General features: G+C 71.8%; 4 protein-coding genes across 4 annotated transcripts in view; 2 read left to right on the top strand and 2 right to left on the bottom strand.

Annotated features, from left to right (window-relative positions):
- Positions 1–331: 331 nt before the first annotated feature.
- Positions 332–1,445, top strand: LOC141959523 (alpha-internexin-like). Its single transcript, XM_074903657.1, has 3 exons — positions 332–571; positions 891–1,015; positions 1,081–1,445. The coding sequence occupies exons 1-3, from the start codon at positions 368–370 to the stop codon at positions 1,130–1,132; spliced, it is 381 nt and encodes a 126-aa protein (XP_074759758.1). The 5' UTR covers positions 332–367; the 3' UTR covers positions 1,133–1,445.
- A 902-nt stretch (positions 1,446–2,347) lies between these two features.
- LOC141959522 (interleukin-12 subunit beta-like) lies at positions 2,348–5,725 on the bottom strand. The gene is made up of 7 exons (XM_074903656.1): positions 4,871–5,725; positions 4,510–4,579; positions 3,912–4,133; positions 3,505–3,613; positions 3,246–3,427; positions 2,976–3,124; positions 2,348–2,575 (listed from the first exon to the last, which is right to left on the bottom strand). Exons 2-7 carry the CDS (start codon positions 4,577–4,579, stop codon positions 2,414–2,416), a joined length of 894 nt encoding a protein of 297 aa, XP_074759757.1. The 5' UTR covers positions 4,871–5,725; the 3' UTR covers positions 2,348–2,413.
- A 597-nt stretch (positions 5,726–6,322) lies between these two features.
- Positions 6,323–12,304, bottom strand: DQX1 (DEAQ-box RNA dependent ATPase 1). The gene is made up of 11 exons (XM_074904165.1): positions 11,602–12,304; positions 9,794–9,987; positions 9,138–9,513; positions 8,726–8,965; positions 8,442–8,541; positions 8,168–8,326; positions 7,806–7,997; positions 7,588–7,713; positions 7,290–7,480; positions 7,010–7,200; positions 6,323–6,883 (listed from the first exon to the last, which is right to left on the bottom strand). The coding sequence occupies exons 1-11, from the start codon at positions 11,899–11,901 to the stop codon at positions 6,703–6,705; spliced, it is 2,250 nt and encodes a 749-aa protein (XP_074760266.1). The 5' UTR covers positions 11,902–12,304; the 3' UTR covers positions 6,323–6,702.
- Positions 12,305–13,967: 1,663 nt separating this feature from the next.
- LOC141959851 (dedicator of cytokinesis protein 2-like) overlaps positions 13,968–25,791 on the top strand; it is a 64,307-nt gene continuing 52,483 nt past the window's right edge. The window contains exons 1-17 of the mRNA XM_074904157.1: positions 13,968–14,180; positions 15,569–15,652; positions 15,787–15,827; positions 16,051–16,106; positions 16,209–16,305; positions 16,379–16,527; positions 17,152–17,287; positions 17,474–17,628; positions 17,983–18,064; positions 19,050–19,185; positions 20,394–20,469; positions 20,801–20,880; positions 21,290–21,415; positions 21,528–21,652; positions 22,187–22,285; positions 22,871–22,943; positions 23,497–23,600. Coding sequence (XP_074760258.1) covers positions 14,138–14,180; positions 15,569–15,652; positions 15,787–15,827; positions 16,051–16,106; positions 16,209–16,305; positions 16,379–16,527; positions 17,152–17,287; positions 17,474–17,628; positions 17,983–18,064; positions 19,050–19,185; positions 20,394–20,469; positions 20,801–20,880; positions 21,290–21,415; positions 21,528–21,652; positions 22,187–22,285; positions 22,871–22,943; positions 23,497–23,600 — 1,662 coding nt within the window. The 5' untranslated portion in view covers positions 13,968–14,137. The remainder of the gene's footprint in view (positions 14,181–15,568; positions 15,653–15,786; positions 15,828–16,050; positions 16,107–16,208; positions 16,306–16,378; positions 16,528–17,151; positions 17,288–17,473; positions 17,629–17,982; positions 18,065–19,049; positions 19,186–20,393; positions 20,470–20,800; positions 20,881–21,289; positions 21,416–21,527; positions 21,653–22,186; positions 22,286–22,870; positions 22,944–23,496; positions 23,601–25,791) is intronic.

The raw sequence follows: 25,791 nt of genomic DNA, 5'->3' as shown, positions 1-25,791 counted from the left end.
CCTGCCCCCCCCGTGTCTGCCAGCGCGGTGACCCCCATCTGGTCGATAACGGGGGGGTGTGGGGGGGGCGCGAGAGCGACCGCCCTGACCCTGACCCTGACCCTGACCTTGACCCCCCCGCCGCTGTCCGTGGTGCTACAGCCGCCGCCCGGGGGCTGGTGGGAGCCCGTTGGGCTGCGGGGGGGGGGAGTCTCCTGCCGCCCCCCCTCCGCTGCTACCGGGGGGAGGCGGGCGACCGGTGCCGGTTCCCCGGCGGCGGGATTGGCTGCGATGCCGTGACGCTGCCCCGTTTTACCGGGGGGTGGGGGTGGTGGCGGAGCGCGGTGCGGGGGGGGATCCTGCGTGTCACCGCCGCAGAGCCGCCGCGATGAGCGCGGCAGAGGGCCGGCCCCGGTGCCGGTGGGGGGGCGGCGGCGCGGTGCTCCGAGCCCGGGCCGAGGCCGCCGGGTACCGGAGGCTGCTGCGCGCCCGCGCTGCCGAGGTGGAGGCGCTGCGCGGGGCCGTGGGCGCGTTGCACCGGCAGCTGGAGGGGCTGCGGGACCGGCGCAGCGGGGAGCTCGCCAAGTACCAGGTGGGGGGGGCCGGGGGGGGTCCCAGGTGGTTTGGGAGGGGGCGGATGGTTGCGGGGAAAGGCGGGGGGCGGACTTGGTGGGGGGGACGGGGACGGACGGACCCCAGGCGCCGGGGGGGCGGTGCGGGGCCTGGGTGCCCTCCGGGGGGAGCGGGGGGGGGGCTGGGGGGGCGCGGGCTGGGGCTGGGGAGGGGGGTGCAGGGGTCTGGGACGGGTTACGGGGGTGGGGAGGGGCTGGGATCCTGGGGCAGGGGGTACAAGTGGGGACGCGGGGGGGGGGCCCGGGGGCCCCGGGCGGTGCTGAGGGCCCGGCCCGCAGGAGCGGGTGGCGGAGCTGGAGCGGGAGATCGGCGCGGCGGAGGCGGAGATGGCCCGGTGCCTGCGGGAGTACCCGGCGCTGCTGCGGCTGCGGATGGCGCTGGAGGCGGAGATCGCCGCGTACCGGTACGCGGGGGGGGGCGGGCGGGGCGGGCGGGGCGCAGGGCTCAGCCCGGGCCTGTCTCTTGCAGGGAGATGCTGGAGGGCGAAGAGCTGCGCCTGGGCTGCCTGGCCCCGCCGTGACGGGACCCCCGGCCCCGCTGCGGGACCCCCAGATCCCGGACTTCTGCGCCTCGGGGTCCCCTGAGCGCCCCGCCCACCCCACCGTGGGACCCCCGGACCCTGCGGACTCCTGGAGCCCCGCTCCTTCTGTCCCCCTGTGCCATGGGCCCCCCCCGGACTCCTGGGACCCCCGGCTCCCCCGCCCCCCGCCCCGGGAGGCCCCGGACCCCCAGGAGGGCAGCGCCCACGGGGCCGCACACTCTCACCAGCCTCTCCGGAGCAGCAGCGGGGTGGGGGGGCCCGGCCCCCGCCCGCCTGGAAGCACCTCAATAAAGCCCCGTGGCATCACCCGGAGCCGGCTTGTCTGGGGGGGGGAGCAGCGTCCTGCGCCGGGGGCACCCCGCTGCACCCCGGGGGTCTGTGGCAGAGCCGGGCTGCGGCGTGGGGCCGTGGGGGCTGGGGCCGTGTCCCGTGGGGGCTGCCCGGCTGCGGGGCCTTGGCTCCTTCCCCCCGGCCCCTCGCCCCCGGACTGGGCGCCCCACGGGGGTGCCGAGTGGGGCGCATCGGAGGGGCCCGGACGTGGACATGTGGTGGAGGCGACTCTGCCCCAGCGGGAGCTGAGCCCCCCCAGTGCCGGCGGGTGGCCCCTGACCCCCCCAGCCGTGGCCATGTCCTGCCCTGGGACCTGCAGTCCTGGGGTCAGGCTCCCCGGGATGTGAGGGGAGGGCGCTGCCCCCCCCGGCCATGCCCCTCGGCGGGGTGCTGGGCTGGGGATGGTGCCCCACCACTGCAGCCCCCAGAAAGGTGGCAAATCCCGGGGGGTTAGTGAGGAATGGGGCGTCTAGGGCGCCTGCATGTGTCCTGGCTGACAGTTGGGGGGGGCTGTGGGCACCCCCCGCCCGGGGCAGGGCTGGCTACGGCCGCAGAGATGGAGTGTGCACACGTGTGTGTTACACGTGTGGCTTCAGCCCATGGGCCGGGCCCAGACCGGCGGGGAGGGGGGGTCCTGTGGGCAGCGGGGGCTTTGCACAAGACTGACCTCCCCCCCGTGGGGCAGGGGCTGCTCTGGGCACCTTGAGCAGTCGGACAGGGACCCTGCGGAGGTTGGGGGGCCCATCACCCCCCGCCCCACACAAAGACTGACAGGGGACCGTGGTAGCAAATCCAAGCCCAGCTCTGTTAAAGTTTCTCCCAGCCCCTCCGAGAGAGTGGGAGGGTCAGCGGTGGCGGTCACCCCTCAGGGTGCCCCCGGCGTCCCCCCGCACACAGAGGTGCAGCGGGGTGGGGGACGGGTGCGCGGGGTCAGCGCGCTCGGAGCCGGGGCTGCTGGGCCACGTCGGCCTCCTGCCAGGCGGTCCAGGGGCTCCAGGCGGGGTTGGTGTAGGGGTCCCGGCAGCGGATGCGCACCCGCCTTGCCAGCTCCGGCACCCGCGTCTGCTCCGCGCCCTCCACGTACTCGTCAACCTGCAAACAGGGGCAGGTCGCGGCCCGGGGGAGCACCCGGCTGCGGGGAGGGGGGCAGCCGGCATGGGCACCCCCGCAGGGATGGGGGGGAACAGGGCAGGAGCAGGGCCTGGGGGTTTGGGAAGGGGGTACACAGACAGCCCCCGACCCAGGCAGTGGCACTGCCCTGCGTGGGCAGCGCTGGGGGGGAGCAGAGGTGACGACCAGAGGTGACAACCAGAGGTGACAATTCAGCGCCCCAAGGAGAGAGGCAGCGCCGCGGGGAGGGGGCCCGTGCTGAGCCCCTGGCACGTCCCATCCCCAGAGGCAGCCCCGGGCAGGGGCAGGTGAGCGCAGCAGAGCGAGAGGACGCGGGGGGGCACGTCCAGGGCCGGGCTGGGCGCGGGGGTCCCGCCGTTACCTGGGTGCCGTTGGGGAGCTCGTACTGCAGCCGGTAGAGCAGAGCGAAGTAGGACTTGGGGAGCGGCCAGGAGGCCGGGGGCGCCCAGGCCAGGTGGAGCCGCTCCCCCCGCCGCTGCACGGTCAGGTCCTGCGGGGGGTCGGGCCGCACTGCGGGCAGAGCGGGGCTCAGCACGGGCAGCGCTGCCCAGCCCCGGGGCCGAGACCCCCCCAGGGCCCCAGACCCCCCCGGGACACCCCCTGGAGCCCCGCGCCGCGGGTCTGAGCTCACCGATGTCGCGGACGAAGAAGTGGCTGGAGAAGCTGAGGTAGGAGGTGTCCGAGAGCCCCTCCAGCTGCAGCCGCAGCGGGTGCAGCTCCTCGGCGAAGGGGCAGAAGGAGGGGTCCACGAAGCTGGCGCTGAACTGGCCATGGCCACCGGTGGCCAGCACCCACGCCCCCAGGGAGCCGTCGCTGCGGGGGGGAGGCGGGTGTGAGGGTTGGGTGGCTACAGGGCTGGGGCTGGACTGGGGGGTCCCCGGGGCACCCACCTGCGTGTGAGGCGGGCGCGGAAGACGGCGGAGCTGGGGCCGGTCCAGGAGCAGTGGAAGGAGCCGCGGTAGGACTCAGCCTGGCAGGAGACGTTCAGCCGCTCCTCGCCTGGAGGGGCCGAGGGGCGATGGCTCGGGGGGGTGTGCGGGGCCGGGAGCGGTGCCCCGTCCCCGCAGGGCACAGCGGGGCTGCCCCCGCCGCTGGGCTCCCCCCGCAGCCCTGCCCGGCCCTGCCCGCAGCATCCCCGCGGCCCCCCGGCTGGGCACCAACATCTGCAGACGCAGGAGCATCTCCTGGTGCCCAGCCTGCCCCCAACTCCCCGCGTCCCCCCCTCGCCCCGTCCTCCCCGCTGCTCCCTCAGCCCCCGCTCGGCCGTGCCAGCCCCCCCGTGCCCCTCCTGACGTACCGGTGCCGCTGACCACCACGTACGTGGTGTCCAGCAGGACGGTGCCGGCCCAGCAGCTGTAGTTGCCCGCGGCCGGCAGGTCCAGGCCCAGGATGGTGAGTATCTGTCCCTCGGCCACCAGCTCGGCCATGGTCTCAGGCTCTCCGTTCTGCGTCCAGGTCACTCGCGGCTCCGAGGTGTTGCATTTGATCACCACGTCCCCGTTCACTTCCCCCACCTGAACTGGAGACGAGAGGCAGAGACTGGGGGGCAGCGGGGCTGTGCTGTGGGCAGCCTGTCCCCTCGCCACGGCGGGGCTGGGTCCCCCCTGCCCCGACACACCACACCCACCCTACGCCTGTCCCCCCACCCTGCCCCATCACCCCGTGTCCATCCCCCTGCTCCCTCGCCCCACACCCCCCCCCTCCATGACTTTCATGCCCATCCTCTAACCCCCCCCACCCCCCAGGAGAGCTGCCCCGTCCCCGGCTCACGTCACCCCGTATCGGAGGGATGTGGGGGGTCCCTGCTCCCTCCAGCTGCTGTGTGGGTCCCGCAGCGCCCCGTCCCCCCCTCCGGGTCTGTCCTCTCCCCGGTGCCCAGGCGGGGCAGGACTCACACTTTGGGGGGAAGGTGGTCAGGGCGTCCGCAGGCACCAGGCTCAGCACCAGCCCCGCCAGCACCAGCATCTGGGAGGGGAAGGGCAGCGGGAGGGGAAGGGCAGCGCCGTGCCCCAGGGGGAGGGGAGGCGGCCGAAGCGGGGTGCAGGCAGCAGGACCCGCAAGGGCAGAGCCCTGGGGCGGCCGCGGGGTCGGGGTCGGGGGAGCGGCGCGGTGCGAGCCCCGCACGGGGGATGTGACAGCCCGACACGTCCCACCGCGGCCCCGCCGGGGGCCCCCCGGGCCGGGGGCTGCAGAGCCCGCCCGCAGCAGCACCTCCCCGGCGTCCAAACCCTCCCGGCCCCCCCGGGCCGTGCTTACCTCCCGGCCGTGGCGTGCGCTGCTCCGGTGGGCTCGGCGGGGGCCGGGGGCCGGTTGGTTTATACCGAGCCGGGACCCCGCGGGGGCCGCCCCAAGGTGAAGCCAAACCACAGAAGCATCAGAGTTCTCAGAAGAGGAGAAAGCGGCGCGGGGTGGAGCTGCCGGCCGGGACCCGCGCTCAGCCCCCGGCCCACCCGGCCCCAGCCCCGCGGAGACTCACCGGGGACTTCCCAGGCCGGGGGGCGCCGGGACCCGCTGAGGGGAGGAGGGATCCCCTCCCGGGACCCGCGGGGCGAAGAGAGGGGGCAGCGCTGGGCAGCGGGATGGTGCCGCAGCCCCGGGGGGGGGGTGTCCCAGCTCCCCCAGGGTGGTCCTGAGCGCCGGGACCGGCCGTAGGTTTGCACATCCCTCCGCAGCCCCCCGCGGCGGGGGGGAGCGCGGGGAAGGGGCCACCGAGGCCCGGTGGTACCTGGGGGGGCTGGAGGGGGGCTCGGCCCTGGTCAGATGAGCTGCGGTGGGTCCCCGTGGAGGGTGCGGGGGGGTCGGGGTGCTGCACCCACCCAGGCACGGGCTGTCTCGTCCCCTCCCCGGGCCACGCAGCTGCCCGGGGGCAGGGGCAGCACGGCCACCGCTCTCCCTGGCCAGGCACGGCCCCCGCAGCGGGCACGGGCCCCCAGCGCCTGCAGCCCCGGCCCGGGGAGAGGGGACAGGGCAGCCCCCTCCCACCAGAGCCAGCCCTGGGCTGGGGAGGGGGGGAGCAGGCAGGAGCTGCGCTCCCCTGCTCCTTCGCGCGTACTTTCTGGGGTTCCTAGAAAGCGAAGGGGAAGTTCAGGCTCCGAGGAGGCTGTGGGGAGGCCCAGCCCTCACTTTCCACCCAACCTTCGAGGTGCTGCGGTGGGGATGTGGTGGTGGAGCCTCCAGGCCCCTTCCTGGGAACAGCAGAGACCCCACGCGTGGGCTGAGGGGAGGAGCGGGGGGGCGGGGGGGGGGGCAGCTGCTGGGAGAGGGGAGCCCTGCGCCTCGGGGTCCGTCCTGGGGCAGGGGCTGGAGCTCAGCCCGTGGTGCCGGGAGGGAAGGCCCTGGGATGCTGGAAGGGGGGAAGAGGGAGCACGAGGAGGACACCTTGCCCGGGGGGGCAGCCGTGCCCAGTCCTGTCAGGGGGAGGAGCTGGCTGCGCACCCAAGCTGCCTCGCACCCCGCCGGCGGCCGCAGCTTCCCCTCTGCTTCTGCAGAAAAGCGCCCGACCGCAGCGGGGAAGACCTGGCGCAAAGGCCAGGGCTGCCCCTCGGCCCGGCGGCGGGAGCGGGGGCTGCGGCACTGCCCGCAGCCGGGGGTGGGAGGTGAGCAAGACCAGGGACGAGCCTCGTGCTCAGAAACCCCCCCCGGGAGAGAGGCGGGGGGCACAGGCAGCCCCCCCTCGGCGGCTGAGCTCAGGGACGTGACACCAGGAGCAAAGGTCACAAAACTTTATACAGGACAGACCCGCGAGCGGCCCCGCGGGCCCTGGGCGCTGCTCCCGGTGTGGGGGGAGCGGGACCAGTGGGACCGGCGGCCCCGGCCCCGCAGCAGCCCCCCAGGAATGGGGGGGTGGGCCGACACGAGTCCCCCGGCCCGGGGCCAGCGCTCGCCCCCTCCGGGCTCTGTTCCCAGGGGAGATGCCGGGGGCCCGTCCCGCAGCTGCCGGCCCCGTGCCCGCGGCACAGAGCTGGGGGAGCGCCGGGCTGTGCCGGCACGTCCCTGGGGAGGGGGCCAGTCCCCCTGCAGCTCTCCCGTCCCCGCTGGTCACAGCCCAGCCCGGGTGGCCCCGCCATAGGAACTCCGGCGGCTCTGGCTCACTGCAGCACGCAGACCTCCCGCTCCTCATCCTCCCCGCCGGCCGCCTCTGCCAGCGGCTCCGGCACCGCTGGCGTGTCCTCCGCGGCCACCACCTTCTCCCGCAGCTCCGTCAGGAGGTCCCGGCTCTCGCTGGGCGGCAGGTTGCTCAGGTAGTACTGGGGCGCCAGCTCCACCAGCCTGTGGGGAGGGGGTGGGGGGTCGGTCAAGGAAGGGCCCCCCGGGTAGAGGAGGCCCCAGGGCAGTGGCAGCTCTGGAGCCACAGGAGGACGCATTCCGGGTCCTCCCTGTCCCCGGGGTCCTCACATCTGGGGCTGGATCTCGGAGACGACGCGGAGGCAGTTGTCCTGCGAGATGGTGAACTCATGGTAGAGCACCCAGGGGGGCAGGCGCCGGGGGGGCTGCCGCAGCAGGTAGCAGCAGCCAGGGGGCAAGTGGGCCACGTGCTTGTGTGTCAGCATCACGTAGTTGCCGGAGCCATCGATGTCCCGGGCCACCTGGGGAGGGGAGCGGGAGGAGGGGAGGGGGGGCTGGCTGGCAGCACCCCCGCCCCGCAGCCCGGCCCCTGGCGGCCCCCCCGGCCCACCTTGAGGAAGTAGCCAGAGATGAGCGCTCGCTGGATGTTGAGGGCGTTGGCATCGGTGCCGAAGGCGGGGGGCGAGACGGGCAGCTCGATCCGCCGCATCACGTCCAGCAGCTCCGCCCGCACGACGCCGGCCAGGTGCAGCGCGTCCCTGCTCACCCCGTGCTGGCGGCACCAGCCCTCGTCCGCGTTGTCTGCGGGGAGAGCGGGGTTGGCGCCACGGCGGCGGGACGGGGAGCCCTCACCGTGAGAGGGGGGCGCGAGGTGGCGGGAGGAGCGGGGGACGGGCAAGGGCACTCACGCTGCTGGAAGGCGTTGAAGATGTTGATGAGGGTGAAGTGGTCTCCGTGCGGGTGCAGCAGGGCCCGCCGGCGCACGGCCGCTGCCTCCTCCAGGTGCGGGGAAAGGGGCACAAAGCAGGGGGAGGCTGGGGACAGCGCGGGGGGGTCACCCTGTGCTGCCTCTGCAGTGACGGGTCACCGGGGGCTGCGCTGGGCCCCGAGCCCCTGGGCACGGTACCTGTGAGCATGGCGGCCAGGCTGACCATCTCCTCCACGCAGTCGAACTCGCAGGAGGCGATGAGCGCCTTGGCCAGCTGCGGGTCCAGGGGGAACTCCGACATGATGATCCCCACCTCCGACAGGTTCCCGTCATCGTCCAGGGCCGCCAGGTAGTCCAGGTCCTCCAGCGCTTGCATCAGCGACTCGGGGGCTGTGACGGGGCATCAGCTGGGAGCAGGCAGCCCTGCCCACCCCTCTACTGCGCCCGCAGGACCCTCCGGACCCTCCCCAGAGACAGCCGGGGCTGTGGCCGTGGCCGGCCTCCAGCACCTCTCCGTTCCGCCCCCCCCCAGCCGTGCCCGGCCACCCCACAGGCGCTACCTGGCCGGTCGAGGAAGTCGCACTGGCCCATGTCGGCGATGTCCAGGCGCTTCAGCAGCAGGACCAGGCGGCTGAGGCTGGTCTCGCTGACGTGGGGCGCGGGGCTGGGGGGCAGGCGCTGCTCGAAGGCGGCCTCTGAGTAGAGGCGCAGGCAGGTGCCTGCGGGAGAGGGGCCGTGAGCTGCAGGGGGAGGGATGGAGCCCAGGGAGAGGGCAGCGAGCGTGGCAGGGAGGCTGGAGGCACGTCGGAGGGAGGCCGGGGCAGGGGCTCTCACCTGGGGGGCTGCCTGCGGCTCGCTGCATGCGCGACTCGGCCTGGCTCCGGCTGATGGGCCGCAGCACCTGCGACTCCGCCCGGATGCGGGGGTTGTAGACCTGCAGGCGTGGCGGCCGTGAGCAGGGACCCCACTGACCGGCCCCCGCCTTCTCCCGGTGCCACCACCGCCCCGGGGCAGAGCCCCCGCCCTGTACGGCCTCCCCCAGCCCAGGGCGTCACGGCGGGGCCCGGACCGAGGCCGCAGAGCACTGTGGGCTCCGCTCCCCATCCCGGCGCACTCACGCTGCGCAGCTCCAGCCCCACGTCGATGACGAAGCGCACGGTCCCCAGGGAGAAGGACGAGTCTGCGAGCCAGTGGGTGACGACCACCCGCCTTTCTCTGCCGCTCTCCTCCAGCGCCTCGTACACCTTCTGCGCCGCGCGGCCCACGCCGGGGTGCAGGGGCAGGACCAGCAGCGGGCCCAGCGCCGGGTTCAGCGCCACAGCCTCGGTCTGGATGGCCCCGCAGCACTCGGTGATCTCCTGCGGGGAAGGACAGGGGGACACGAGTGACGCCCGCCCACACCCGGAGCTCCCGCAGTTTAATCCCCAGCAGCCCCCACTGTCCTCAGGGCTCCCCGCACACAGCCGAGGGATCCCCAACCTTCCCACACCCCGCGGCAAACCCCCCAGGAGCGGGGTGCCCGCAGCCCACCTGCTCGCTGGCCAGGAAGAGCAGGACGTGGCCGGGCTCCTGCCGCCGGTGGATGTCCAGCACAGCCTGGCAGGCCGCCGCAACGTGGCCACGGGCTGGCGGGTCTCTGTAGAGCAGCCGGGGCGGGGGCCCGTGCCCGGGCACTCGCACCACGGGGGGGTCCCCGCAGAAGGCACGGAGCCGCTCCTCCATGGCCGGTGAGGTGACCACCACCACCTTCAGCGCAGGGCGCTGGCGCAGGACGTCCTTCAGCAGCCCCAGCAGCACGTCGGTGGGCACCGTCCGCTCCTGCGCCTCGTCCAGCACCACCACCCCGTACTGCCGCAGCAGCGGGTCCGACGTCATCTCCCGCAGCAGCATCTCGTCCGAGCAGTACCTGACGCCCACCGGCCCCGTCAGCGCGGGGCGGCCACGGGGACCCCGGCACCGAGGCCTGCACCCCTGGGGGAGTATGCCTCGCCCCTTCCCCCACAGCAGGAGCCCCCGCTGCAGCCCCGGGGGGGGGCCCGGCCACCAGCAGCCTTGCTGCTCCCCAACGAGGCCAGGCTGGATTAAGAGATTACGCCCCAGCGGGGGAGCTCAGCGGGATTAGTGCGGCGTGACCGGCGCTCCCGGCACGGGCAGCCTGCCGGGCCCCCCCGTCCCTGTTCCCGCACCTGAGGATGGTCTCGGTGGTGCAACAGTCCTCGTGGGGGACGCAGTAGCCGACCTCGTGGCCCAGGTTCAGGTCCATCTCGTCTGCCACGCGCAGGGAGAGGCTGAGGGCCGCCAGGCTGTGGGGCTGGGTGCAGGCCACCAGCCCGTGGGCGAACTGCTGGGACAGGGCGTACTCGGCGCACCACTGCGGGATCTGCGGGGCCAGAACGCCGGTTGGGGCGGGGGCAGCGCGGCCCCGGGCAGCAGAGCCGGGACGTTCCCCTCCCCATCACGTAGCGGCGCCTGCTGTGCTCCCCACAGCAGCCCCCCCAAGATCCAGCTGTCAGACCTCCCGGGCCAGAGGCCGTGCGGGACCTTCCCTCCCCAGTACCGTCACTTCTGAGCCCTGGCAACCTGTGACACGAGCCCACAGCCTCATCACCCCACGGCTCCCTGCCTCGCCACGGGGCGCTGTGGCCACAGCTCCTGCATTCAGGGCAGGGGAGAACAGTCCTGTCTGCCTGCCCCTCCCCAGGGGCCGGGGGTGCAATGCAGCGCAGAGCACCTGCAGGTCGCCCTGCTGGGGCTGAAGGGGCGTTTGGACGCTGCCGTTAATCTGCGCTTTAACTTCTGGTCAGCCCTGGTGCGCTGAGGTGGTTGGACCACGCGACGGCTGCAGGTCCCTCTGATGGGAGCTGTCCCCTCTGTCCCAGCGGGCCCCCACTCCCCTCGAGGGACGGCCGGGAGGGTCTCTGCGGGGCCAGCACGGGCCACCCACAAGGTCCATGGGGCCCAGACCTCGCAGCAGCCCCAAGTCTTGAGCGTCCTTGTGCAGGGCCGGAAGGATCACCCACCGCCCCGGGAAGCACAGAGAGGTGGGGAAGGGGGTGGCAGGGAGCAGCCGCTGCCCAGGCACCCACCCTTGGCCACGGTTACGGTGAAGGGACCCGGCTTGTGCGCCGGCTCTTCCTGCTGTGGGCAGCAGCCCCATGTTGGGGGGGAGCTGCTGTACCAACGCGCAGGCTCAGACGCTCCACACGGGTCGAGTCACATCCCATCCCCTGGCCCGCTCGGGGCACGGCGGGGCCACGCAGGGATTGTGGGCAGGTGCCTGCACCCAGCAGCAGCCCAGCCCCGGGGCCCGACCAGGCCAGGGCTCACACAAGGGTTTTGTTCCCCAGATCCGGCCCCATGTGCTGAAGCCCGGCCTGTGCCACAGCGGCATCACGCCCAAGGGAGGTGGTTTGGGCAAGCGGCCCCAAGCCCACGGCCAGCACCCCGACAGCCCCAGGGGCCGGTCCTGCTGCCCCGTGGCTCACGGGTGATCCCTCCTCCGGCCAAAGTCTGCGTGATGACACCTCCAGGTGCCGAGTCAGCAGCCGTCAGGGGGGACCGGCTCCCCGGGGCAGGCCGGGGGGATCCCAGCACCCCGGACCTGCCGCTGTCCAGCCCGGCTGCCCACACCCGCCACCGCCCCGCGCGCCCGGCTGCGGGGAGGGGCCGTTTCCCGCTCCCTGTGCCGCCGTGGCAGCCGCTCCCTGTGCCGCCGTGCCAGCCCTTCCTGGCTCGGCTCGTGCTGAGGCTTCGCCCGGGGCCCCAGCGCCTGCCCCGGCACATCCCGGCGTGTGACCGCCCGGCGCCGGGCTCACCGCAGCAGCACGCTCCCGGTACCGCAGCGGAGCCCTGCAGGGCCCGGCGCCTCCTCCGTCCCCCACACAAGCCCAGACGCTGCCGTGGGGTCAGGGAGCCGCTGCCTGGCCACAGCCCCGTCGCCGTGCCCTCTGCCCGCAGCGCCGCGGCCACTGCCCTAGGCACGGCCCCCCCTCACCTGGGTGCTCTTGCCGGTGCCGGGGGGCCCGGAGACCAGGACGATGCCGCTGTTGCCTTCCAGGTGCTCCATGAAGCTGTACTTGGTGGTCCAGACAGGCAGGGCCCGGCGCTGCCGCAGCAGCTCGTAGTAGCGGGAGGAGAAGGGCAGCCCGTCGTAGGGGTTCACCTCCAGGTCACCGTCGCAGCCCAGGCCCGGGTCGTCACCCTCCTCCTCCTCCTCCTCTTCATCCTCCTCCTCCGGCGCGGAGCCGGGGCCGCTCTGCCGCGGCGGGGAGCCAGGGGCCCCGCAGCCGGCCATGGCGGGGACACCGGCACCGGTGCTGCGAGGGTGGGCAGGAGGTGGGGCGAGGCACGGGGGAGCACGGCGCTGACCTGCCCTCGCCCACGTCCCTGGCAGCGGCCTGGCGTGGCCCCCGCACCGACCCGCCAGGGTGCGGGGGACCTGCGGGCCCGGGGGACGGGGACGGGCAGCGGGGGTGACACGGCCTGGGCGTGCGGAGCAGGGGCAGGCAGGGACCGGGCTGGGGAGGGCCGGGGGCGGGCAGGGGACGGCGGGGACACAGGCAGCGGGGCTCAGAGCGGGCCGAGCCGCGGGGAGCGCACGGCAGGACCGAGCGGGGTGCGCGGACCGGCCCGGGCCGTGCCGGGTCGCAGGGGTGCGGGACGGGGCGGACACCCTGGAGGCGGGGGGGCGACCCGAATGGCACGGCCGGGCCGAGGGGGCACCGGGACGGGTCGGGTCGGGTCGGGTCGGATCGGATCGGACCGGACCGGGGCACCAGGACGGGTCGGGACGGGAACGGGTCCCTCGGCTCAGCCCCCCGAGCTGCGGCTGTGGCTGTGGCTACGGGTCCGGTCCGGTCCGGTCCGGTTCCGGTTCCGGTTCCGGTTCCGGTTCCGGTTCCGTCCCGGCCGCCGCTCACCTGCGCGCGCCGCCGCCGCCGCCGCCTCGGGGACACCGTCAGGTGACCGCGGCGCCGTCACGTGGCCCCGCCCGCGGCCGCCAATCAGCGCCGCGGGGCGTTTCCCGCCCGCTGGCGCGCGCGGGCCGTTGCTAGGGGCGGCCCTGCCCGCGTGGCGACCGGACGGGACCGGGACCGGGAGCGGGACCGGCGGGGGGGGGACACGTGGGACGAGCCGCCTGGTGCCCGCCCCGCCCGCGCCGCCCCTCTCCCCGCCGGGCCCATCCCGCCGGGCCTGCACGGAGCAGCCCCCCGGTGTCGTCCCTCACCCTCTCCCCGCCCGGAGCCCCGGTGCGAGTCCCGGGGGCGCCGTCCCGAGCCCGCCGGTACCGGCGCTGGGCATCCCGCCACGCTGCAGGCGTGCGGCCGGGGGGGCACCGGCAGGTGGAGCTGCCAGACCGGCAAACGGCCCGGCCCGGCCCGGAGCTGCCGCCGGGGCCGCGGGGCAGGGACGGGCCCGCAGGCCCCGGGCCTTGGGCGTCGGGAGTGGGGCCGGGACCTGCGTCTGCCGGCGGGAGGCGAAGCTCCGGAACCGCCTGCGGTCACGGCTCTGCCCCCCGCGGCTGCCCCCGGCACCTGCCCCAGTGCCGTGAGCCCCGGCGGTAGCGGGGAGATGGGGGGGCAGCTCCCGCCCTCGCACCTCGGCCCCGGGCAGCGGCTCTCCCACGTCTCACCGGGGCCCGAGGCAGAGGGGGGGGCGCCGGCAGGGCAGTGGCGATCCCGGATCGTTCCCTGCAGCCCCTGAACCCTCCCGGCCACCTCCGGGCCCAGGGGTTCCCCCGTGCACCCCACGCCGGCACCTGCTGCTTCCCCCATCCCCTCCGCGGGCGTCGGGTCTGTGAGGGCGGCCCGGGGCGGCCTTTGGGCCGGGGGTGTCTGCCCGGGGTCCCAGGCACGGCCACGCTGCCCCGGGGCCGATCGGGGCCGGAGGGCGAGCGCCTGGTCCCCGCGGTGCCAGACGGTGGGTCGGGGTGTGCGGCAGGAGGGAGGAGGTGGCTGACGCTCAACCGTTGCTTCGCTCGCTGCCCTGGGGCCGCAGGGAGCCGAGGGCCAGGCACGGCCCACACCGGCCTTGGCACCGCCGGGCCTCATGCACCGAGGGCCGGGGTGGGGTGGCCCCAGCTGGGTGGGCAGAGGCCTCGTCCCGGCAGTGCTGGCCCGGAGCGGCCCGGCTGCGTCCAGAGCTGAGCCCTGCAGCTCCCTGCACCGCGGGGCTGTGCCTGCTCCCTGCCCTGGGCTCCAGCCCCGCGTCCCGCTGGCCGCCGGGCCCTGGCAGCGGTGCCCGGCCGAGGGGTTCATGCTGCCACAGCGTCGCTGGGGGCCAGTGGCCCCGTCGTGCCCCGCGGGCACAGCCAGTGACCCGCCCCAGCCCCGGGCCCCGGCTGGGCGGTGTGGCGAGGTCCCGGGGGCTCTGTCCCCGCCACCCCAGGGTGGGTCCCTGCAGCGCCCGGCTGCGTGCTGAGGAAGCGGAGGTTTGCACAAGCCGGTGAGATACACGTGACCTGGGAACCGCGGCAGGAGGAACAAGCAGCCGCCCCACGCAGGGCCCCGGTCCCCGTGGCACAGCTGGCCATGGCCCCCTGGCTGCCCACCAAGGAGGAGAAGTATGGCGTGGGTGAGTGCAGTGCGGGGGCTGCGCGGGCGCCGGGCCCTGCCGGGCTCGCAGGCGGGATGCGGGGCCGGCGGGATGGGTGGTGGTGGCCGGGGTGACGCTGGTGGTGGCCCCCGGCTGCGGAGGCCCTGTGGCACTGGGCTGTAGAGGGGCGGGCGATGGTGGGTGGGCGATGGCGGGGCTGGATGGTGCTGGTGGGGGCCGGTGGTGGTGCGAGGCGGGTGCTGGGTCCCCACAACGGTGGTGCTGGGCGGGCCGGGGGGTGCAGGGATGAGCGGGGGGTTGGCGGGGGGTGCAGGTGGCCCCAGGGATGGGAGGGGGCTGGGCATGGCCGGTGTCAGTGGGACCCCCACGCCCATGGGAGAGTGTGGTGATGCTGGGTGCGGACGGGGAGCTGAGGGGCGGAGTGGGGCTGGGGGCAGAGCCGCGGGGGCAGGGGTTTGGGCACAGGATCCGTCCCTGTGCCTCTTCCCGTTTCTGGCCGGGGGTGTTTCCCACGCTCTCCCCTTGTGCTGCCGGCAGCGCCTGGAGCACGGGCTGAGCCCCCGCAGGGGCCGGGGCAGGGTCTCGACTCGGTTCCTGCTTGTGCCCGACGGCAGTAACAGTCCTGCGAGGGACCCTGGCCCGGCTGGGGCCTGGGGGGTAGGAAGGGGCCGGAGGGGAGCGAGCTCGGACCGGGGCTGGCTCAGGGTCCTTGTGTGCAGGGCAGGGTGACGGGAGAGGACCTCAGGGTCCTGGAGCTGCAGGGTGCACTGGGGTCAGCACAAGGGGTCCCGAGGAGCCGCGTGGGTCTGGGGGTGCTGTAGAAGGAACTGGCACTGCCCGGGGTCCCAGGCGCAGTCGTGTCTGCAGGGGACTGTCCCCCGGTGCAGAGCGCGGCCGGTCCAGGGGCCGCCTCCGCCAGACAGAGCTGTCACCATCCCCAGGACCAGAAATAGCGGCGGCACTAACCGCAGCCCAGCCCGGCGCAGCCTACGCTGTGGCAGGAAGTATCTGGCCAGGGGCGAGCTCCCACTGCCCCGTGCCCTCGCCACCAGCTCCCGCTGGCCCTGGGGACTGCTCTGCTTCCCAGGGTGTGGACAGCAGGCAGCGTGACGGGGGGACACCGGGCAGCGGCCCCCCGTGTGCTGGAGGAGGGGGGCTGGTGGCTTCCGCTGTGTCCGGCCGTGCTGCGGCGCTCCTGGGGTCTGGGGTGTTCCCCTCACCCCAACCCCACTGCGGCCAGCGCTGCTCTGCCCCTGGCTCATGCCTCGGGGGTCTCTCACCGTTTGCATGGGGCTGGGCCCCCGCACCGTCCCACGGGGCTGAGCGGTGTTGGCCGGGGCAGGGGGGCCGTGCTGGTGAGGGGGGTCTGGGTGAGGGACCCCAGCTCCTGGCCCTTCTCCCCGCAGCTGTGTGGAACTTCCCGCGCACCAGCGAGCATCACCTCCCACTGCAGATCGGGGAGACGGTGCACATCCTGCAGGCCTCCGAGGGTAAGGGGGACCGGCAGCCCCTCCAGGCTCCGGGACAGCTGCGCTGGGTGCCCGGCTGCACCCGCTCTCGGCCGTGCTGCCACGGGTGGCCGGGCCCTGAGCCTGGCTGACAGCCTCCCCTTGCCCCCTCGCAGGCTGGTACCGCGGGTACTCACTGCGGAACAGGGCTGCCCGGGTAGGTGAGGGGCTGCGGCACAGCGGGGGGGGGGCTGTGGGCATGGCTAGTGGCTTGCCCTGTCCCTGTGGGGGGGACGCGCAGGCACCCCGTGGCCCTGCCAGGCTGGGACCCTCAGTCCTGGGGTGGGCAGCCCCTAGCCATGGTCCCCCCCCCACTCCGGGGAAGGGCTGCCCCCCGCCCAACCCTGCCCGTGGGTGCTGATGGCTCCGGCCCCCCCCAGGGCATCTTCCCGGCCTCGCTCATCCACCTGAAGGGTGCCGTGGTGCAGCGCAGGGGGTAGGTACCGGCGTGGGCACGGACAGGTGTGCCCCATTGGCTGCCTGGCGCGGTGGCCAGTGGGTGCCACGGGGCTCCAGGGGTCCCCCCACCTCTCCCCAGGGCGGAGGAGAGCGTGGTCCCCGCCGAGCTGCCCATGGTGCAGGAGATCACCACCACGCTGCGGGAGTGGGCCACCATCTGGAAGCAACTCTATGTGGTGAGGGCCGGGGGCGCTGCGGCGGGCCGGGGGGGGCCGCAGGGGCGGCGTGCTGACACGGTGCCGCCCACAGGCTGGGCAGACGGAGCAGTACCGGCGGGTGAAGCGGATGATGTACGAGCTGATGGAGCGGCGCTCGCAGCTGCTCTCAGGGACGCTGCCCAAGGACGAGCTCCTGCAGCTCAAGAGGGAGGTGACGGGCAAGATCGACTACGGCAACAAGTGAGAGCGGGGACGGCAGCACAGGCTGCGCGGTGTCCCCAGCGTCCTGCCTGGGGCCTCTGTGTCCTGGCTGGCTGTCCTTGTGTCCCACTGTTCCAGCTGGATGTCCTTGCTCTCCTGCCTGGCTGTCCCTCTGTCCCTGTGTCCTGACTGGCTGTCCCTGTGTCCCCATGTCCTGGCTGGGGGTCCCTGTGTCCCCATGTCCTGCCTGGCTGTCCCATGGTGGCCAGGGCCAGTCAGTGTGCTGGGGGGTGTGCCAGCCACCTAGCCAAGGGCTATCGCCAACTAGCCCTGGCTGGGGCCCAGGAGTGTCCCTGCTGCTGGCCAGCCCTTGTCCCCTTGCCAGTGCTCCGGGAGGAGGATATCCTCCTGCTGAGGGATCTGGGGGAGTTGGGAACGGTCAGGGGGAGGGTCATGCTTGGGCTGGAGGAGCTGCAAGGGCTTTTCCAACCTCCATGATTCTGGGATTCTCTGACCCACTGGGTTCTGTCCTGTGCCCACACGGTGCTGGCACCCTCAGGTCCGGTGACAGGGCAAGCGGGTCCTGGTGGGGTGCACAGACCTGTGTCCCCCCGACCCCTCCAAGTGCTGGGTCCTGCCTCAACCCCATCTTGGCCTCTGCAGGATCCTGGCACTGGACCTGGTGGTGCGGGATGAGGACGAAAACATCCTGGACCCTGACAGGACCAGTGTCATCAGCCTCTTCCAGGCGCACAGGAAGGCTGCGCAGACCGTCACGCAGCGCATCCAGGAGGAGATGGTGAGCGCCGGCACCGACCCCACTGTGCGGGGGGCTGAGCCATTGGGCTGAGCCATGGGGCCGAGCTGAGGGGCTGAGACGTAGGGCCGGGCTGTGGGGCCAAGCTGAGGGGCTGGGACGTGCGGCTGAGCCGTGAGGCCAAGCCATGGGGCCGGGCTGTGGGGCTGAGCGCCTTGTGCCCCGCAGAGCCCGCAGCAGAGCGCGCTGGGCTGCAGCGCCCGCCTGGCAGCTTCGCCCTCCCACAGCCTCTACCTCTGCGTGCGCAACTTCGTCTGCAACATCGGCGAGGAGGCGCAGCTCTTCATGGCGCTGTACGACCCCGGCGAGCAGCGCATGATCAGGTGGGGCCCTGCTGCCCGCCCCTGCCCCTTCACACCTTCACTGCTCGCCCGGCCTGGCCAAGCCAGCTGGCAGCCCCCCGCCCCTGGGATGGCCAGGCTGGGCCAGTCTGCCTGCTGCGACTGGGGCCACTGGTCGGACAAGGGGTCTGCGCGGTGGGAGCTGGTGGGCGCCAGGCACTAGGGCAGAGCCCTGCCCGTGGCCAAAGCGCTCCAGCCCACCTCGTGGGGTTTGCTCGTGGGCCATTGGCTGGCAGCCTCTGCTCGGCCACCCTGCCGGGGCGCCTGAGCTCCAGCTCTCCCTCCCGGCACCCGGCCCCCGCCGCCGGCTCTTCACCCCTCACTTTCCCCTCGCAGCGAGAACTACGTGATCCGCTGGGCCAGCACGGGCGTCCCGCAGGACATCGAGCTGCTCAACAACCTCAAGGTCATCTTCACGGTGAGCATAGCCCCCTCGGGAGCAATGCTGCTGCTGCCACCTCCTGCATTGCTGCTTGCTTCTCCTGCCCAGCCCGCCCCGCCCCGCCCCTGCGGAGCTGCCCCCCCGGCCCCTGCAGCGTTCCGGGTTCATCCCGCAGCACGCCAGGCCCCGCCGCAGCCCGCATCCGCCCGCCAGCGCCCGAATCCCCACCACTCCCCCGCTGTGGCGCTGCCCCTTGAGGCCTCCCCTCCCAGGTCGGGGGTTGCTGGGGCTGTCGGGGTGCCCGTGCCCCCGGTCTCTGCCCCATCCCTCGCCTGCCCGACCCCTTGCCGTGGCTGGCAGGAGGCGCAGGCAGCGCCTGCTGATGCAGCGTTTTTCCCGCTGCACCAGCAGAGCTGAGCTGACCCTCAGGACAGCCGTCGATATGCAGATGAGCCAGGAAAATCAATGCTAATGAGCAGCATCAGCACTTCCAGCCCCTGCTGTCCGGCTCCCCCTGCTCTCGCCCACCTCCCACCCTGCCCCGTCCCGTCCCTGTGTGCTGCGGCGTGACCCTGCCCCACGCTGCAGCCCCGTGCCACAGCCCTGCAGGAAGGTTCTGGCGCAGGGGCAGCGCCCGCGGGACCTGACCCCCCCCAGGGTGCCTGGAGCCAGAGCGCGTGGCCGCCCCACCAGGCCCTACATGTGTCAGACCTACCTGCACCCTCGGCTGCGTGTTGGTCTCCGCCAGCCCCAGCATCATCCCTGTCCCTCCATCTCGGGGCTCCCTGGGGTGGTGGGGCTGCATGCCCAGTGGCCCAGCCCCTCTGTGGGGCACAGCGGCGGGGGGATGCCCCGGCCCCTGACAGCAGCACCAGGGTGCTGGGAGCAGGGACCCACCGTGTCTCTGAGCCCGCTGGTCCCTCCTCCTGCCAGCCCCGGGTACCCCGCGGTCCCCCAGCACTGGCAGAGGCACGCGGTGCTGCCAGCACCCCCCGCTCACACAGCCCCTGCGGCCCCCCAGGACCTGGGCAGCAAAGACCTGAAGCGGGAGAGGCTTTTCCTGGTGTGCCAGATCATCCGGGTGGGACGCATGGACCTCCGGGAGACCTACAGCCGCAAGCTCAGCACGGGCCTGCGGCGGCCCTTCGGCATCTCAGGTGGGAGCAGGCTCTGCCCTGGGTGCCGGGAGGAGACCCCCCCTCAGTAACGTCCGCACCAGCACCCACCTCTCGGCCACCGGGCGCCATGGGGCAGCCCCCCGGCCCCCCACACGGACCCTGGACCCTCTCTTGCCTCTGCACAGCCGTGCTCGCTCCCCCAAGCTCGCTGCCCCGTCTCCCCCTCCCCAGCCAGACCCACCCCCCCACGGTGGCGCAGGGCCTGTCCCGCCCATGCTGGAGGGTGGGGGGGGCTCTGGCACAGCCGCTCCGACAGCCAGGAAGGCCTTGGCTCCCTGCTCCCACGACAGCCCGAGCAAAGGGCTTCCCCCTGCCGCCCCCCCACCCTACCAGGGCTGTGGCTGCAGTGCCCAGGGGGGTGCCCAGTGTTGCCGGAGGTGCCCCTGGGATCAGCCCTGGCCCCCCCAGTGGAGCAGGGAGCTCCCCCTCCTCACCTTGCCCCCTGGTCCTGATCTGGGAATTGATCCCCACTGCGTAGGCTTGCTGGGAAATTATTGATTTCGCTTGGCTAATTAGCACTTGCGAAGGCCTCAGCCACAGAGAAATTACCGGGTGAATTATGACCATGATGGCTAATTGCCCTCCAAGCTGAGCATGTTCCTGGGGGGGCCCAGAGGGCCCGTCCTGGTGCCACTCTGTGCTGCTCTCTCCCTGGCTGATGGAGAGGGTCTGGATGTGGCTGATTTTGGCCCAAAGCTCCCCCGGAGCTCTGAGGTCACCTGTGGTGACCATCCGGCCCGTGGCCGCGCCATCTCTGCCTGCCGGCCCCCAGGGGTGCCTGGTGCCAGCCCCGAGCACCCGGCTCAGCCCCGGGGCAGGCGGGGAGGTGCAGGGCAAGGGGGGCAGAGCCTGACGGTGGGCGGGTTCCCCGACCCTTCCCTGTGCCGGGGGCTGCTGCTGGCACTGGCGTGGCCCCCCCGGGAGCGTTCTCATGGGTGAGCTGTGCCGGGGTGCCACGTCCCAGCCCGTGCCCATCGGTGCTGTGGGGTGGCAGAGGGGTCTCAGTGGGGTGTGAGGAGATCCCTGTGCATGTGCCGGGGCGCAGCAGGGTCAGTGCTGGGGACATGGTGGGACAAAACTCTCCGGGGGGGCTGGTCCTGGGAGGATTTGGCATGGAGGGTCCTGGCACTGGGTGCCGGGGCTGCCCGGGGCAGCCACCCCACGCTGCCGCCTCTGTGCTGCCACAGTGATGGACATCACGGACATCACCAAGGGGAAGTGTGAGAGCGACGAGGACAAGCAGCACTTCATCCCCGTGCACCTGTGAGTCCCGCGGGGGGGGCGGGCAGGGGGCAGTGCTCTGCGGCATGGCTGGCACTGGGACAGCGGCTGCGAGGGGGGAGGAGGTGCCAGGATCAAACAGAAAAGATTTTTCTGTTAAATGTGGCTTTGCAAAGGGACCGTGGATCCTCGGGACACAATGTCACCAGGGCCTCAGTGAGGTTTTGGAGGTGGCGAGGCCGTGCTGGATCTGCCCCCAGCCCTGCAGGGCACCCCCGGGGCCCGGCACTGCTGTGGGAGCCATCCCGCCCCTCAGCCCCCGCAGGTCCCTGGCAGGGAGCTCCCCCGAATCGCCCCGCTCTGGTGTTTGCAGGGTGGCTGCTGACAATGACTTCCTTCACAACATGATCAGGAAAGCGGTGGAGGGGAAGGACATCAATCACAAGGGACAAGGTAGAGCCCCTGCGTCCCCCCTGCCCTGTGCCCCCTCTGTGCCGTGGTACGTGGTGGGGGACGGGGTGAGACCCCTCTCTGGTCCTTCCCACGTTTTCCTGCGGTTGCTGCTTGTGCTCAGGGTCCCCAGGCTGCTCCCAGCCCCTGTGCTGGGGCAGCCCCCCCGTGCCACTCCTCGCAGAGTCTGGGGGTTCACTCTGGTCCCTGGCCAGCCCCAGGCCCCCTCCTGCTGCCTCCCTCAGGCTCTTGCGTGCTGTCACTCGGTGAAAAACCGCCGTGGCCATGGGGTGTGTTTGGTCCAGGTGCGGCGGGGGCTCGGGGTGCTGATTGTGCCAGTAACAGAGATCGGAGCTGTAGGGGGTCACCAGGAGCCACCACCCACCCGATGTCCCGTGCTCTGTCCCCGCAGGGTTCTGGGTGTCCCTGAAGATGCTCTGGGGAGACCTGAGCCAAGTGCGGAAGGACCATCCCCACCTTGTGGACCGCAGCACCGTGGTGGCACGCAAGCTGGGCTACCCGGAGGTCATCATGCCAGGCAAGCAGGGGGGTGGGTTGGGCCACCCCGGCGGTCTTTGGGGGTCCCAGCGTAGGGTTAGCGAGTGCCTCACTGCAGACATGGCCTTGCTGACGGGGCTGTCCCCCCCCAGGTGACGTCAGGAACGACATCTACCTGACGTTGGTGCAGGGCGAGTTTGACAAGGGCAGCAAGAAGACGCAGAAGAACGTGGAGGTGATGGTGTGCGTCTGCGACGAGTCGGGCAGAGTGGTGCAGGTACTGTCCCCCTGTCACCCACCTCGGGCAGCGCCGGTGCCACTGTGGTGCTGGGGAGCCCCTGGAGCTGCCCTTGGGAATCAAGATCTGGGGAAGTGGTGGGAAGGGATAGAGGGAAGATCGCCGCCCCTGGGCCCCCCCAGGTATGGGGTGTCCCCGCTCTCCACCCCCAGGAGAGGCAGGACGTGCTGGGGGGTTGCGAGGAGGGTGGGTGGAGGCTCAGACCCAGCTCCCCGCGCCCCAGGACTGGCTGTTGCCTCGTCTCTCTCACCGGGTGTTTGCTTTTATTCCCAATTCAGTTCTTGCCTGGCCCCCGAGGCTGTGAACTGCTGAGGGTCCCACTGGGCTGGTCTGGGGACGCAGCCCGCACCTCCTCTGTCCCCGATAACACCCTTCTGGCGGGGCAGCGGAAGCCGAGCTGTGACCATGCTGGGGGGGCCGGACCGCTCGGGGCTGGCCCAGGTGAACAGGGGCTGCAGAATTCCTCAGCCCTTCGAGTTTATTTGGTCTCTTCTGCCACTGCCCTCTCTGCAGAATGTCATCTACCACGGGGCGGGGGACAGGCCAGCCAGCGAGTACCGCTCCGTGGTCTACTACCAGCAGCGGCACCAGCGCTGGATGGAGACGGTAAAGGTCTGTACCAGCCATGGGGGCTGCGGCCACTCCCTGGGCAGCCTGTTCCACTCTCGGACCACTCTTGCTGCGAAACATTTTCTCCTCCTGCCCAGCCTGAGCCTCCCCTGGGGCAGTTTCCAGCCGTTCCCTCTTGTCCTGTCCCTGATCCCCTGGGAGCAGAGCCCAGCCCCAGCCTCTCTGCAATGTCCTGGCAGGAGCTGCAGAGAGGGATGAGGGCTCCCCTCAGCCTCCTCCTCCTCACACTGAACACTCCCAGCTCCTGCCCTGCCTCCTCACAGGATTGATTCTCCAGCCCTTCCCCAGCCTCGTTGCCCTCCTCTGCCCTCGCTCCAGCCCCTCGAGATCTCTCTGGGACTGAGGTGCCCAAACCTGGACACAACCTCCAGGTGTGGCCTCCCCAGTGCCGAGCACAGGGACTGTCACCTCCCCACTTCAGCCTCGCTGGTTGGAAGCAAAGCCCGTGGCTCTGGGTTTCAGGGACCGCTGTTCAGCACAGGCTTTGCCCAAGCACGAGGGGTCCCGGCCAGCCCCTCGCTCAGCCCATCCCTCCCCTGCTCACGGGGCACACGTCCTCTCTCTCAGATTGCTGTTCCCATCGAAGACGTCCACAAGACCCACCTGAGGTTCACCTTCCGGCACCGCTCCTCCAGCGACTGTGAGCACCTCCCCTCTCCCCTCCTCCTCCGCTGGCGTTCAGAGTGTGGCCTCGAGCACCCCGGGGCCTGTGCTCGGGCACCCTCTCTGTGTCCCCTGGCTTTGGGGTGGGCTGTGCCCGGGCACGCGGCGTGGCACGTCCTGCGGCTGCGGGACCCTTCCCTGGGGCTACTGTGGAGGCCTGTGGCTGAGGCTGCTGCTCGGCCGCTGATCCTGCCTGCCCCAAGCCCTGCCCCGAGCCCTGCCTGCTCCAAGCCCACCTCGTTCCCGCAGAGGCAGCCGATGGCCGCCTGCCTGGGCAGCACACACGGGGGCCCGTTGGCCCCTCGCTGCCGTCTCGCCCCTCTCACCCCTCTGAGGTTCCCAAATGGTGGCAGGAGCAGTGCCCCGGGGTCTCCCCGCCTGCGGGCTCCAGGGAGGGAAATGCCGTTTCCTGGCAGCCCCCTCCCCAGGCTGCCTGGCCACCGGGTGGGCTGGAGCCCCCGGCCACTCTGCCCTTTCCCTGCCTGCGCAGCCCATCCTCGCCTTCACCTCGCCCCGTTTCTCTCTCCCAGCCAAAGACAAAAGCGAGCGGATTTTCTCCATGGCCTTCGTGAAGCTGATGCGGCCTGATGGCACCACGCTGCGTGACGGGGAGCACGACCTGGTGCTGTACAAGGTACAGGGGGGCGGGGGGGCTGCAGGATGCTCTTGGCAGCTGCCTGCATGGGGCTGGGGTCCCCGTCCCTGCCGCAGCTGCCCTGCTGATGCCGTGCCCAGAGTCCCCCGGAGGGTTTCCAGTCCCTCCCTCCTCCCGGCATTCCCGGCCTTGGTGGCGGGGGCTCCTGTCACGGCTCCCCCCACACGCACCTCTGATCTCTGCGCTGCCCCCCTGTGAGTGACAAGGGCTGTTTAGGAAAAGGTGACTTAAACTCATCTGACTTGGGAGGGAACATCCCCCTGAAGATACGTGCTGTGCTTTACCTGATCTCAGCAGCGTTTTTCTGCTGAAAACTGCCTGGTTTTTCTTCTGAGAGAGCAGAGGAGAGCATGTGAGGAGGAAATTCACTGTTCATTGGGAAAAAATGCCATTGGCTCTGCCGCCGGGGTGTGAAACCCCCCATGAGCGCTGCCCCCCACCCCGTGTCCCCTCGAGCGGGAGGTGTGAGCAGGCCCCTGCTGTGGGGCTGAGCTCAGGGCTCAGCGTGGGGGCACACGCTGGCTTTCCTCGCTGCCCCCCCGGGAGGTCCCTCCCCACCTCAGCCCCACTCGGGGGTTTAACTGCAGGTTCCCCGAATTTCCCCGCTGTTATGGCGCTGTGACCGCAGTGCCCGAGGCAGACCCAGCTCCCTTCCCTGCACCTTTGTGGGACCTGCAGATCCACCTCCCGCCCCATCCTGTGCCGCGGCAGGACCAGCCCCCCCAGCCATCCTTGCTCAGGGACACTTCTGATGCCGGGACAGGCTTGCTCCCACCTGTCAGTCCGTCTGTCTGTCCTGGCGCCACCGTTACAGTTCCTCATCTATCGCCCTCATGATGCCCGACGTCCCTCCTGCAGGGAGCCCGCGGTGCCCTGCCCAGCCTGGGGGGACAGGCCCTGGCTGCTCTTTGCTTCCCCCCCAGCTCCTACGTTCTTGAAATTGTTCTCGTGTCCCTCATCCCTGTTCTTTTTGGGCAAAACACCCAAATTCTTTAACTGCTGCCCTGGCCTGCAGAGCTGCGGACGCAGTCCCTGCCTCTCGGGGACTGTCCCCCCCGCAACCGGTGCTCCCGCGCCCTCGGGACCTGCTGGTGCTGGCTGGGGCGGCGAGATCAAACCCCGCACGTCTCCCTCCCGGCCGGGTTTTCTCCTTGAAGGGTTGTTGCTGCCCTCACTGAACCGTCACGTCCCTCTGCCCCAGGGCCAGCGAGAGCTGCTGCTCCGCTTTGTCTTCTCCCCGCCTGACTCCTGCTCTTCCCGGCAAACACCGGGGCTTGATTCTGGGAGTCAGAACCTATTTCGCATTTTTATCTTTGTTTGCCAGAGGAATGTGAATTATATGCTTTTAGCTCCTCAGACCTCTTGATCTCATGCTGGTTGAGAAAGGTCTGAAATTAAACAATTTTACCCTACGAGGGCTCTGCTGCCCTGGAGGAAGTGCAGTGCCTCCTACCATGCAGCTGCCCGCCGGGGGTGTGCTTGGAGGAGAGAAAAGCCAACAACAATTTTGTGATCTTACTCTGACTTCCAGCAGGAAGAATTTTATTATGCAAGGTTGCAGGCGGGGAAGGGTAACTGCCCTGTTGCCACGCTGTAGGCGGGTGCTGGTGGGCTCTGGCCAGCCCCCACGTCCCAGTCTTGCAAACGAGCATGGAGGAGCATTCAGAAATCTGGCCCAGTGAGTCCTCCTAGATGTAACGTTGTCTTTATTCTTCAACTTGAGTAGGGGACACAAAGAAATAGGCTGTTTTGTGCAGAGGGACCCTCGTGTGCCCATTCGGGCTGGGAGCGTCCCGCTGGCTGGTGATGGTGATGCGGGGCCGCGCTGCCTGTCCTGCTGCATGTCCGTCCCCACGCCCCATCTCAGGCGTGTTTCACTCCCGCGTGCTGCTGCCTGGCCCCAGGCTCCTCCGTGTCATGGCCTCCCCCATGCTTGCCCTCCTGCCAGTCGTCGTGGCCTCCCTGGGCAGCACTGCCCGGGATTCGGTGTCTCTCTGAGCACGGGTCCCTGCGGGGAGCCGCTCCCTTGGACGCTCTGTTGAAGTTGCCACCGGCGCTGCGCCGTGCTGCCCGCACCGGGCTCTGCACCGCAGGCACCGATTCCCCTGCGCCCGCTCCCGCCCCCCTGCCCAGCCTGGAGGCTGCTGCTGGGCCGGAGCCACCGTCACCT

This window comes from Athene noctua, chromosome 4, assembly GCF_965140245.1.
Source record: "Athene noctua chromosome 4, bAthNoc1.hap1.1, whole genome shotgun sequence".
NCBI classification, from domain to species: domain Eukaryota; kingdom Metazoa; phylum Chordata; class Aves; order Strigiformes; family Strigidae; genus Athene; species Athene noctua.
The sequence above is the reverse complement of the archived record's forward strand: the minus strand, read 5'-3'. Positions and strand labels throughout refer to the sequence as shown.